General features: G+C 43.0%; 1 protein-coding gene across 2 annotated transcripts in view; it reads left to right on the forward strand.

The window, feature by feature from the left end:
* The window catches only part of KCNH1 (potassium voltage-gated channel subfamily H member 1), a 407,890-nt gene that overhangs the window by 270,372 nt on the left and 124,735 nt on the right, over positions 1–12,783 (forward strand). For both annotated transcript variants that reach the window (XM_065936267.1, XM_065936268.1), the window contains exon 8: positions 11,353–11,552. In XM_065936267.1, the coding sequence (XP_065792339.1) occupies positions 11,353–11,552 (200 nt within the window). The remainder of the gene's footprint in view (positions 1–11,352; positions 11,553–12,783) is intronic.

The raw sequence follows: 12,783 nt of genomic DNA on the forward strand, positions 1-12,783 counted from the left end.
GATTGAGTTCAGTGACCAGTGATGTAATCAAGCATACCTATGTAATGAAGCTGCCATCAAAACTCAGAAGGATGGATTTGGAGAGCTTTCAGGTTCATGAACCCGAATGCTTCCATGTACCACCGTGCTAGACCCCAAACTCCACAGGGGCAGAAGTCTCTTTGTTTGGAGCCTCACCCTGTATGTGTCTTCATCTGGCTGTTGATTCGTATCCCTTAATATCCTTTGTGATAAACCAGTGATCTAGAGAGTAGACAGATTTTCTGAGTTCTCTGAGCCCCTCTAGCAGAGGGTGTGGTGGGACCCTCTGATGTACAGCCAGACAATCAGAAGCACGGGTGACAACCTAGACTTGCATTGGCAACTGAAGTAGAAGGCTGTCTTGGGATTGAGCCCTCGGCTAATTGGAATCTGATGGTCTCAGAAATGAGCTGAATTGTAAGACATCCAGTTGGTGTCAGAGAACTGGTGATGGCATGTGGGAAAAGCAAACCCACTTTGTGTTTCGATCTAGCTCTCTTTGTGCATGTTAAAGTCAGTTGTGTCCTATTCTTTGTGATCCTGTGGACTCTAGCCTGCCAGGCTCCTCTGTCCATGGGATTCTCCAGGCAAGAATACTGGAGTGGGTTGCCATTTCTTCCTCTGGGGGATCTTCTCAACCCAGGGGTTGAACCCATGTCTCTTATGTCTCCTGCATTGGCAGGCGGATTCTTTACCACCAGCACCACCTGGGAAGTCCAGGTTCTAGTTCTCTTCGTACCTTGTATAATTGAACCTAGGCAAACTCACCTTTTTGGAATAGTGTCTTCAAGTGTTAGTCAACTGCGTTTACTGAGCACCTACTGAATGCAAAGAAATATGCCCCTGGAATGACCCCACCACTTCCTGCAGTCTGGAAAGTCACTATTTAAGGACAAGCACAAGCCTATATACTGCAGGAGGAGGTACCTACCCAAAGCTGAGGACTGAGAAGACTGGAGTCAGGGGCGATTGATGGAGGGATGTTCACAGTGGGTGGTTCAAAAGAGCAAACTAAGATTTATTTCCAATCTACCCCATGCCAGCGTTGTGGTTGGCATTTGTCATTGTTGGCATTTATCACGTTAACTCATTGAATCTTCACTGAGACTCTGAGAGGTGGAGATTACCCCCTCCCTTTCATAAATGAGGAAACTGAGGTTCTTATGACTTGAGTTAGTGACAGGACCAATAACTCAAACCCTTGGTTCCTTCTCGTCAGAGCCTGAGCTGTGTTCACTGAACCATGTTGCTTCCCAGCACATGACTCATCTGAGTATTGAGTTAGTGTTTGTTCAATTAAAACATCTGATGATTAACTTAGTGAAGGAACATTTCCAGGAAATAACCTGGAAATGGTCCTTAACCATCCTGCAATTAATTCTTTTTATTTTATATTGAGCATTTATTTTGTACCAGGTACTGTGATAAGCAATTTATATACATTATACCACTTATTTTAAAATAAACCAAAAAAGTAATTATTAAAGTCTGCTATATATGATGAAATTTAGAGAGGGTGAACCCATCATCCCAAGGTTGGGGGTGGAACCAGGATTCCAAATTACACCTTCTTGTCTAAAGCGCAAACAGTGTTCTCCTGTGCTGGCTTGATCTGCTGGCATGGCAAGGAGCCATTACTTCTTTTCTTTCCCTTTGTTGCTATCCATTTCTTCCCAGACAATGCGATTCATAGCTGTGGGCTTCAAGTCACAGGAAATAAGGTTTTGAAAGTTAGTTGCCAGTCACTATGCCAATATAAACATCCTCACGCCCACTCTGTCATTATCCCATTAGAATAAGCAAAAGCAATAACAGCAGCAAAGACCAAAAATACATTAACAAAATTAGATGTGTTGCTGTCATGTGGGCCAGATGACATGCAATAAGAGCTAGATCTAGTTTCCAGGCCTTATTCCCTACCCCCTCTTCCTGTCTCCACTGCCCACCACTTACACTTATCCTTCAGTTCTTCCTAATCCACATGTGGCTTCATTCAAAACCACTAAGTAGTCATTCTGTCAACTGGTATGTCAAAGTTCTTCAACATTTATGAATTTTAGAGATTCCTTTGAAAGCATCTGTTTGTACATGATGTGGTGGTTTCAGACATGTCTCTTCTGGACTGCCGTATTTTCCTATGATGTTACATTTTGAGTCCACCTGTGGCTCAGATGGTAAAGAATCTGCCTGCAATGCGGGAGACCTGGGTTCGATCCCTGGGTTGAGAAGATCCCCTGGAGGAGGGCATGGCAACCCGCTCCAGTATTCTTGCCTGGAGAATCCCCATGAACAGAGAAACCTGGTGGGCTACAGTCCACAGGGTCGCAAAGAGTCGGACACGACTGAGCGACGAAGCACGGCGCAGCGTGCAGTTAAAAGACAGGCTCCGTTCAGACTGCTGTTCCTGGTTATCGTCTTGAGGAATTGTTCATGGGTGTGTGTGTTCTTTACAGGTGACTACAGGACAGTGAGCTGTAAGGACAGATCCACTGAGGGTCTGTATGTTCCTGCTCCATACTCCAGACACTTTAACACAGTATACCATTTCCCTAACAATCCAGGGAGGTAAGCAGGTATTTCTCCTGCTGTCAGATGAACAGAAATGGAGGGGGAAAGAAGTAATTTGCCTCTGGCCACACAGCTCTTAAGTGGCTGAGCTGACCTTTCAACCCAGGAGGGTGTAACTCTGAGGATAGCATCTCTCCTGCAGATAACATTATGGGTGCACAGGTTTCTGCGTTCACTGATCAGGATTTGCTGGGCTACACCTAACATAGGAAGCAGAAGATTGAACTTCTGAGCTCCTTCTCTGCCTTCTTAGACTCTACTTTCTGTGTCTCATTCATGTTGTGGAAGTGGGAGAATGTCTCTGAACTGCTTGGAGATCTCGGTGCCTATGTTAGGTGTGTTAATAACCTTCCCTCCAAACCCACCAGCATAGCTACCTGACTTAATGAGCATTTCATCCTCATCAGATGGCTGGCTAATGGGGAATTAACAATCATTAGACTGGTGATTTTGTTTTATGGGAAATTCATATAACAAGCCTTTTTCCTTTTTATTAAAAAAAAAATGAAGAAATTAAACCTCATTAAAAAAAACAGCTGTAGTGAGGCATGATCTTAATGGATATTGAATTTCAGGCACTATCTAGTTTAAAGCAAGGATTAGAAAGAGCTTCTATTTCCTCAATTTTTCTTGTTGGTACCTCTGAAACCTGGGGGTGCTACATAGCCAGAGAAGAAGAAGCATTAAAGAAGCAAGGAGGGGAGAGAGAGAGAGAAAATGTTATAGTCTATATTCAGAAATTGGGCTTTTATAGATAAAAAACTCTTGCCATCTACCTTTGTGCTTAGGAAAAGAAAAAGAAAAATCAGTGAATACCCAACCTACTTATTTGAAATCAAAACTAATGTTTATGTCCATAGAGTTTGACAACATATTGTAAATTAAAACTTGGATTGCAATAGAAGATAGACTTAGTAGCATGCTTCCCCAAGTTCCCAGGAGTAGCAGCATCACCTGGGAACTTGTTAGAAATAAAAACTCTCTAGGGCCCACCTTAGTGGCTCAAATGATAAAGAATCTGCCTGCAATGCAGGAGACCCGGCTTCGATTTCTGGGTCAGGAAGATCCCCTGGAGAAGGGAATGGCAACCCGTTCCAGTATTCTTGCCTGGAAAATCCCATGGACAGAGGAGTGTGGTGGGCTGCAGTCCACGGGGTCTCAAAGAGTCAGACACGACTAGCAACTTTCTTTTTTTTAGGGTCTGCTGAACACCTACGCAATCAGAAATTAGGGTTAAGCCCCCTCAAACTGTTAAAAACCCTGCTGAACTTTTGCTGGGTATTAAGAGTACAGAAACAAACATAGGTTTGAGGGTAGAGTCTTCTTTACATTCTAGCTTATCATGTGGAATTCCACATTGAACCAAGTCAGTGTGGATAGACCCATAAACTGCCAGTAGAGAGCAATGATTTTTAAATGATTACAAAAAAAGAAGAAGATTCATATTCTTAATCTCTAAGTTTTGATAGAGATAAGCTTTGCCAGCTGAAGTGGCACCGTGTTATTTACAGTTATTTTTCTTCTTGAGTTTTGAAGTCCATTATGCTGTACAAGCTTGTTTATTAAAAGTTGGAGTGTATTTTCCAACAGAAGTAATTTTATGAATAATGACCAACTTTCTAGAGAAGCCTACAAGTCTGTTTAACCCACCGATTATTATAAGCATGCTAGGGACGTCCTAGGCAATACTGTGGTTAAGACTCCAAACTTCCAATGCAGGAAGTGCAGGTTCAGCCCCTGATTGGGGAACTAAGATCCCGCATGCTTCGTGGCACTGCCAAAAAATAAGAAACAAAGCAAGCAAAGTAAAGAATTCGATTGTTGTATGAAAAGTATGCTGGTGAGAGTTGACAGCTCTGCGGAAGCTGGTCACCCGGCATTCCAGAGATGGCCTTCTACCAAAAGGACAGCTTCTGGCCTTCTTAGCTTCGCCTTGGTAGCAGGTGGATGATGTGAACCTGGAGTGGGTGTACCAAAGGGACGAGACGGGAGTGGGGAAGGAGTGGGGCTGATCAGGGTCTGTGACGTGTTGCAGAGAACTGTCAGCAGCTCAGGCGCCGTGGCCTGTCCGCACTCTCCTTAGTATACACCCCCTCGCCGAGCATCTTTCTCTGCCGCCAAAGATCCTGGGGGTTGTGCTTCCTGCTTCCTTTTCCATTGCCTTTAATGTATTGTGTCCAACTCGGGCTTCCTAATCTTTTGGGCTCATAGAACAGACTCTCAGTTTCCCTTCTCCCTTGCCTTTTGAGGAACTGGGAAGAATTTTATCCAGGTGCGAAAAGAAAGCCAACGAGAAGTTTAAAAAGTGTCCTTATTAATGCTGATCCTTCCATCAGCGCGTCCCATGACTCCTGTCACCACCCTGCTCAGCTGCTTTTCTCACCACCTCTCTGCTCTCTCCTCTTTTCCTTTTCTTGTCACTTTGATCTGCTGGAGGAAAGTTAACAAAAGAAGAGAGAGAGAAAAGTACAAGAAGTAACCCAAGAAAAATTTCTTAAAACGAAGGGCATAAATTCTTGGATTGAAAGGGCTTATTGAAAGCCTAGCACAGTGGATGGAAACTGAACCACAGCAAGTGGTACATCTTTATGCATATTTAGAACACTGTAAAAAATGAATTTCTAGAGAGGAGAAAGAAAACAGGTTCAATATGAAAGATTAAGGGTCTGAATACTTTTGACATCTCAACAGCAAGACAATGGGGAAATGTTCCCCAAATTCTGGGAGAAATTATTTCTGATCTAGAATTCTACACCCAGACAAGCTATTAACTGAGGATGAGTCAACATGTTAGGTCTCGGAGGTTTTGCTCCCTTATAGCCCTTCTCAGAAAGCGATGAGAGGATGTCAACAAAAAGGAGTAAGCCAAACAGCAGAAGACATGAGATGCAGAAATCAAAGGCTCAGACTCAAATAGGTGGAGTGACTTCCCGGGTGGACACATCCACACAGCGGGCAATGGAACAGTTCAGAAGCTCCAGGAGGACTTCCTTGAGGAAATGAAGTGGAAAGATGAACTAATGTGTTTTAATATATTAAGAAGAGACTTATTTAGCTGTGGGAGAGTTTGGAGTCAAATTAATGACAAGTAAGCTAAGCAAATGAAAACACGAAGTCTATTATTGACAAATATTGCAGGAAAGGAAAATTAACCACTGTCGTCACATGAAATGTAACCACAAGACTTAATCTGTGACTAGCATTCATCTCGTTATAATATAAACAGATAATTGTCTAACCAAAATGATGGTATAATATTTTGGGAGGGAGGGTGGGACAATGAGAAAATGTATTGGGTTTGAGTACGAGATTGGAAGTAAGGGAAGGGGAAATGAGTGGAGCTAAATTCTCTGAGGTCCGTGGATAACACCTGAATCTGAAGTATCTGGACACAGCAACCTGAGCACGATACTCAAATACAGAGATCAGTAGCGAAGCGATCAGCTACTTGAAAGTGGGTGCTTCTGCAGAAGAGGAGATAGGGTGAAAAGGAAGAAGGCCAAGCAGACTAAAGATTTTATGAAATCTTAGCCACTTAACTCTTTAAACAGTGTGTATGTATAATGTATACAAAAAGAATTACTAAACTTTCTAAAGAAAAATGAAAACTTTTAATGCCCTTCCTCCCAAATTCCATGCAGAGATTTCTAATTAAGGGTCAGAGAATATTGTCTTATTTTTCTCTGGGTGGGACACAGAGCTTTGGTGTGATAGAATGTTAACTTTTTTTTTTAACCTGCTCTTATCCAAATCTACATTTTGGATTGGGGTTGGGAAAGGCCCTCTTACTTCTTTCCCATCTTGGGAGGACACAACTGATCCACTCGGAGAGTCACCCAGGGCGCTCTCCACACTGTGGAGGTCAGCCATGACAGTGACATCACAGTCTGCCTCTCGTCCTCCCCACATCTCATTTAAACATATGTTCAAGTCATAGCTCGATTCAAGTCTTCCCTTGCAGTTGGATTTTGAGTATTCAAGGGCATAATGCCTCATATATAGACATCAGTAAATAAAATGCACATGTTCAAACCGTATAGCTGTTGAACCATAAAGAAGGCTGAGCACCGAAGAATTGATGCTTTTGAATTGTGGTGCTGGAGAAGACTCTTGAGAGTCCCTTGGACTGCAAGGAGATCAAACCAGTCAGTTCTAAAGGAAATCAGTCCTTATACATTGGAAGGATTGATGCTGAAGCTCTAATACTTTGGCCACTCCTGATGTGAAGAGCCAACTCATTGGAAAAGACCCTGATACTGGGAAAGATTGAGGGCAAGAGGAAACAGGGGCGACAGAGGGTGAGATAGTTGGTTGGCATCGACTTAATGGATATGAGTTTGTGCAAACTCAGGAGACAGTGAAGGACAAGGAAGCCTGGCATGCTTCAGTCCATGGGGTTGTAAAGAGTCAGACACAACTGACTAACCCACTTCACATAAAATTAGAGATGGGACATTGAGAGAAGTACCCATTTTGAATAATAATGATATTTCATAATAGTAGTAATAATTGAATAAGGTCCTCCTGCGGAGCCTTAACCTTCCGTAATGCCTCAGAAGCAGGTAGTGGGCATCACTGCCTTAACTGACCAGCACATCAGTTTCTCAGACCTGCACCCGGTACTCAGATCATGGACAAGAGAGCTATTCTGATTGTATTAATTTGTTGTAACTCTGTTTTTAAGCTCCAAGATTCAATTGACTTTTGGCAGCCCTTCTGAGAAAGGCACCGGTACTCGGCATGGATGACCTCTGGTTCACGGTGGACCATGAACCGAGCTGAGGCAGGACTGCCCTGCAGGCTCGTTGAGTGAGAGTCAGACTCCCTGGGAACAAGACTGTCCTTGATCACACCCGGTGGCATTACTGGATAGGAAGAGCTGTGACCCCTCTTGTGTTTGAGGTTATTCATGAGCTTAGAAGAGCTGGCGTCTACATTCTTCAGGTTGGACGACTTCTGCTTTTCATCTGGCTCCTTCTGTTCAGATGGGCATCATTCCTGGCACCTGTCCAGAGCTGACAGCATGCTTTCCCATCCTCATTTACAATTCTTGTTGGATAGATTTGTGTCTTCAGTTTTCCAGGCAGCCGTGTCCAATGCTGCCAGACAGATTTAACTGAAGATTTCCTTCCCTTCCCTCTACATCTCTGCCTTTCTTTTATTTTCCCTCCCTTAGTCTGTCAACCTTGAGTAAGATTATTCAAAAGAAACAATTGGGGTGTGTCTGTACAATGTGTTATATTCATCAGCAGAGAGGAATGAACTGTTGATACACGCAACAGTGTGGATGGACCTGAGGGGCATTTTACTCAGTGAAAAAAGCCAGTCTCAAAAGCTCACATACTGTCTGATCCTGTTTCTATGATGTTCTTGATGTAATTATCAAAAGGGAGAAGAGATTAGTGGTTGCTGGGGGAGTGAGTATAAAGGGGTAGCAAAAGGGAGATGGCTGTGGTGATGGAAGAGTTCTGTATTTTGAAAGTGGAACTCAGTACACAGGAATGTACACGTATGATAAAATGATACAGAACTATAGCTATACTTTATAACAATGTAAATCATTCAGTTTTTCTATTACCCTCCAGTTGTATAAGCTGTAACCAGAGGGGAAATTAGGTGAAGGGTACACACACAGATCTCTCTATGCTGTCTTTACAGCTTTCTGTGAATTTGTATTTATTTTTAAGGTAACACTTCTTTTCTTAATAAAACAAATTATTGGTACATGCAACAACATGGATCAATCTCAGACTAATTATGCTGAATGAAATAAGCCAGGCAAAAAAGGAGACAGAAGAAAATACAGACATCAAAACTAAATTAAAAATTAGACGACATCAAAACTAAAACCTTTAATGCTGCGAACCATACCATCAAGAAAGTGAAAAGACAACCCACGTGATATAAGAAAGTGTTTGCAAATCATATCTGATAAAGGATCTATGTCTAGAATAGATTAATGACTTATAACTCAGTAATAATGAGACAAGTCCAGTTGAAAAATGGGCACAGGATTTGAGTGGACATTCTCTGAAGAAGACACGCCAGTGGTCATTAAGCACATGAAAAGACATTTAACATCACCAGTCATGTGAGAAATGCAAACCAGAGCTTCAGAGAGAGAGCAGTTTAGGCTCACTAGGATGGCAATAATCAAAAAGACAGGTGATAACAAGTGTTGATAAGGGTATGGAGATGTGTGGAACCCACAGTCACCACTAGTGGAAATGTAAAATGGTGCAGCTACTTTGGAAAATAGTTTGGCAGTGGTTCAAACTGTTAAACGTAATCACCATCTGAGACAGTAATTTTACTCCAAAATAATTGAGAACATGTTTATACAAAAGCTTGCACACAAGTGTTCATAGCAGCATTATTTATCAGTAGAAAGGCCCCAATGCCTATGAACTGATGAATGGATAAATGAAATATGGAATATCCACCCCATAGAACATTAGTCAACAATAAAAAGGAATGAAGTACTGATACATGCTACAACATAGATGAACCTTGAAGACATTTTTTCTAAAAGAAGATAGTTACAGGAGGCCACATATATTATTTAATTTGTATGAGATGTCCGGAATAGGCAAATCTGTAGGGACAGAAAGTAGATTTTCAGTTGCCTAGGGCTAAGGGATTAGGGAGGAAATGAGGAATGACTAGTAATGGGAACAGTTTTTCCTTTGGCGAAGCATGAAAATATTCTAAACTAAACTTAGATGGTGGTAATGATTGCACAGCTCTAGCAATGTACTAAAAGCCATTGAACTGCACACTTTAAATGGAGGTATTGTGTGGTGTTTAAAGAGAGTGTATACAATACGATTCCATTTATATAAAGTATTTGAAAATGCAAGCTAGTCTACAGAAAGCGTCAGCAGTTTCTTGGGGATAGAAGGATCGGGGGATTATAAGTGGACATGACCAAATTTTTAGGGGTGATGGATATGTCACTGTCTTGATTGTGCTAATTGTTTCATGGGTGTATATGTGTCAGAACTCACCAAGTTGCATACTTCCACATGTACAGTTTATTGTATTTCAGTCACTCCTTTTTTTAAATAAGCCATAGCAAAAACATGTAATTCACTAATGTGGCAAACACATTTGTTGGCACTGGTGTAGCACTAGCGCCCAGGGTTTAATGGCAAGGAAAAGCTGAGTCCAGCCTGCAGGACTACCCTATAAAGAAACAGGCAAGCAAGAATACGATTGCAAAATGGCATGTACAACACGAGCTCTCCAGAAATACAGAATCTCTGACTTGGGATTTTTCGGCTTTACAATGGTGCAAAATCAATATGCCTTCAGAAACTGTACTTCCAGCTTTGAATTTTGATCTTTTCGTGGGCTAGTGATGTACAGAGTGATTCTCTCGTGATGCTAGGCAAGTGGCAGGGAGCTGCAGCTCCTAGTCGGCCATGCGATTATAAAGGGAAACAACCGTCTTGTTTTTCACTTTCATTACAATATTTAATAAACTACATAGGATATTTCACACTTTATTATAAAATAGACTTTGTGTTACATTGCCCAACTGTAAGCTAATGTGTGTGTTCTGAGCATGTCTAAGGTAATTAGGCTGAGCTATGATGGTTGGTAGGTTACATGTATAAGTGCATTTTTAACTTAAGATATTTCCAACTTATGATGGGTTTATCTGGATGTAATTGTATGATAAGTTGAGTTTGATTTGTATGCTTGGGGAGTTCATAGTCACCCTCATGGGGATAGACGGAGGGAAGGAGTGTTGGGGAGGCTTCCTGGAAGAGGTAGCACTTCAGCTCAGCATCCAGAGGCAGATACAGGTTACACGTAGAATGTGGGGTTTTCTGATGACATAATGGTCCTCCTCCGTGACACTTAGGTAGGGGGAGCAGCAGTAGCGCATAGTATGTACTTGTTACATCTCAGAGGGGACCTGACTTTATTCTGTTCATATCAAAGCCATGCTTCTCCCCCAGGAGCCCCATCACAGTGCAGTGGAGTATTGGGTTAACACGCACCTCAACAATAAAACAAAGATCTAACATCCTTCAGTGCTCTCAGCAGGCTTCCTATTATCTAATTGTTTGTGATTACATTTTTAAAGTCTGTCTTTTTGCTGTGTTGTTTGCTGTGTGAGAGCCAGGACTGAGTGACGCATTCCCCCATCTTGTCTCCGGCAGGTAGTGTAGTTGACAGACAGCACAGTTTTTAAAAAGATGATTTACTGATAGGTTTGGATTTGGGTTACCCTGGGGAAGGAAATGGCAACCCACTCCAGTATTCTTGCCTGGAAAATCCCATGGATGGAGGAGTCTGGTGGGCTATAGTCCATGGAGTCACAAAGAGTCAGACACTACTGAGCAACTTCAGTCCTTGGATTTGGGCAGATACAGAGCATATAAGAACACATTCAACTGGTGGCTTCAGGCATGGCTCAAACTTGTTGTGACAAGAAGCCTATGTGAAGCAGTTCACCTGTCCTGTCCGCAGCCCACACTGCCCTCTGTATCCCGGTTCTGGCCCCAGCCATGCCAGCTCCCTTCACCCTCTCTCTGCCTCCCACAGGCCTCTCCTAGTGGCCTGATATTTGGAGACGCTTTCTCTGGGTCCAAACCCAGAGTCTCCTGGGCTGAGCTTCTCCTGAGACGGTCAAGACCGTCTGCTCTGGAGCAGGCCGCTCTGGCCACTGGCCCGCTTTGGGCAAGTTTGGCTTTCTTGGGTCCTATTCAGGGACCACTCATGTGTGTTTTTCTCTCTTCCTCTTGCCGCTAGCCCTCCTCTATGCCACCATCTTTGGGAACGTGACGACCATTTTCCAACAGATGTACGCCAACACCAACAGGTACCATGAGATGCTCAACAGTGTCCGGGACTTCCTGAAGCTCTACCAGGTCCCCAAGGGGCTGAGTGAGCGGGTCATGGATTACATCGTGTCCACCTGGTCCATGTCCAGAGGCATCGACACGGAGAAGGTAAGGAGGCGATGGGCTTAGGTAAACCACTCATCCCTCAGCTTTCCCAGGGATACCTGAGCCTCACCTCTGACAGATGCTTCTCATAGCTGGCTGTGCATCTGAACTCACCTGAGTGTAGTTTCAGAATCCCAGGTCCCACCTCCAGAAACTTTGATTACTTGCCCATCAACCTTTCTGAAGGACCAGCAATTAAGAGAGATTATTTTACAAACTGGTGAGGCAGATTGTATCAGTATCTCCTGAAGAGGAAATGGACTAGCAGTCTGTCTAGGGCAGGACTTCCTTTATCAGCTGATAATGTTGGTAGGAATCGGGGCCCCCCAGGATGAGATGACCAGTATTATTGATTCTCCTTTCACCTCAGGCCCCAGGATGACATATCTCTGCTGCTAGTCCACTGTCTATTCAAAGTTTCCGATTCAGATTTTTGGTACATTGTTCATTGCGTGAATTTTGATTTTCAGACTATTGCACTACACTATGGTTTGTTTTGGGGCTTCCCTCGTGGCTCAGATGGTTAAGAATCTGCCTGTAATGGAGGTGACCCAGGTTTGATCCCTGGGTCAGGAAGATTCCCTAGAGAAGTGCACGGAAACCCACTCCAGTATTCTTTTCTCAGAAATCCCACGGACAGAGGCGCCTGGCGGACTACAGTCCGTGGGGTGGCAGAGCTGGACATGACTGAGACACTTACCCATGATTTGTCGTGATGACTGAGTGTTTAACTTCTCATTAAATTTTGTGTCCAAGGCTATTGCTTTACTCTCGTCTTGGCCCTGATGGGACTCCCAGGATGTGGCCATTAAAAACAGGTTTCCAGTCATCATCCAGACCTTTGGAATCAGAATTTTGTGAGGAGGAATGAGGTGGGATGGAGACTGAAAACCTGCATTTTGAACAAGGGTCCTGTTCATTAGACAAGTCTGGGAGATATCGACCAAGGGCTTTTACTTAATAAGCAGTTGATTTGACCAGAGCATCCCTTAGGCTCTTTTCTGATGTTCCTGTGAAATGGAAATGGCAATAGATCCCTACCATTCTGCAAAAGTTGCATTATTCTAGATGCATTCCAATAAACTGAAGAAAATTTGATGGTACTGGAAAGAACAAAGATATTTGAGAATGATCATTTGTGAATGATCTCCTTTGTAATATTTTCTTTGAGCAAAGCTGTAATCCTAGGTTAGTTTTTCTCTGCTTTCTTAAGTCTTTGGAATGGCTTTTTGCT

This window comes from Muntiacus reevesi, chromosome 5 (assembly GCF_963930625.1).
Source record: "Muntiacus reevesi chromosome 5, mMunRee1.1, whole genome shotgun sequence".
In the NCBI taxonomy this organism is placed as follows: Eukaryota; Metazoa; Chordata; class Mammalia; order Artiodactyla; family Cervidae; genus Muntiacus; species Muntiacus reevesi.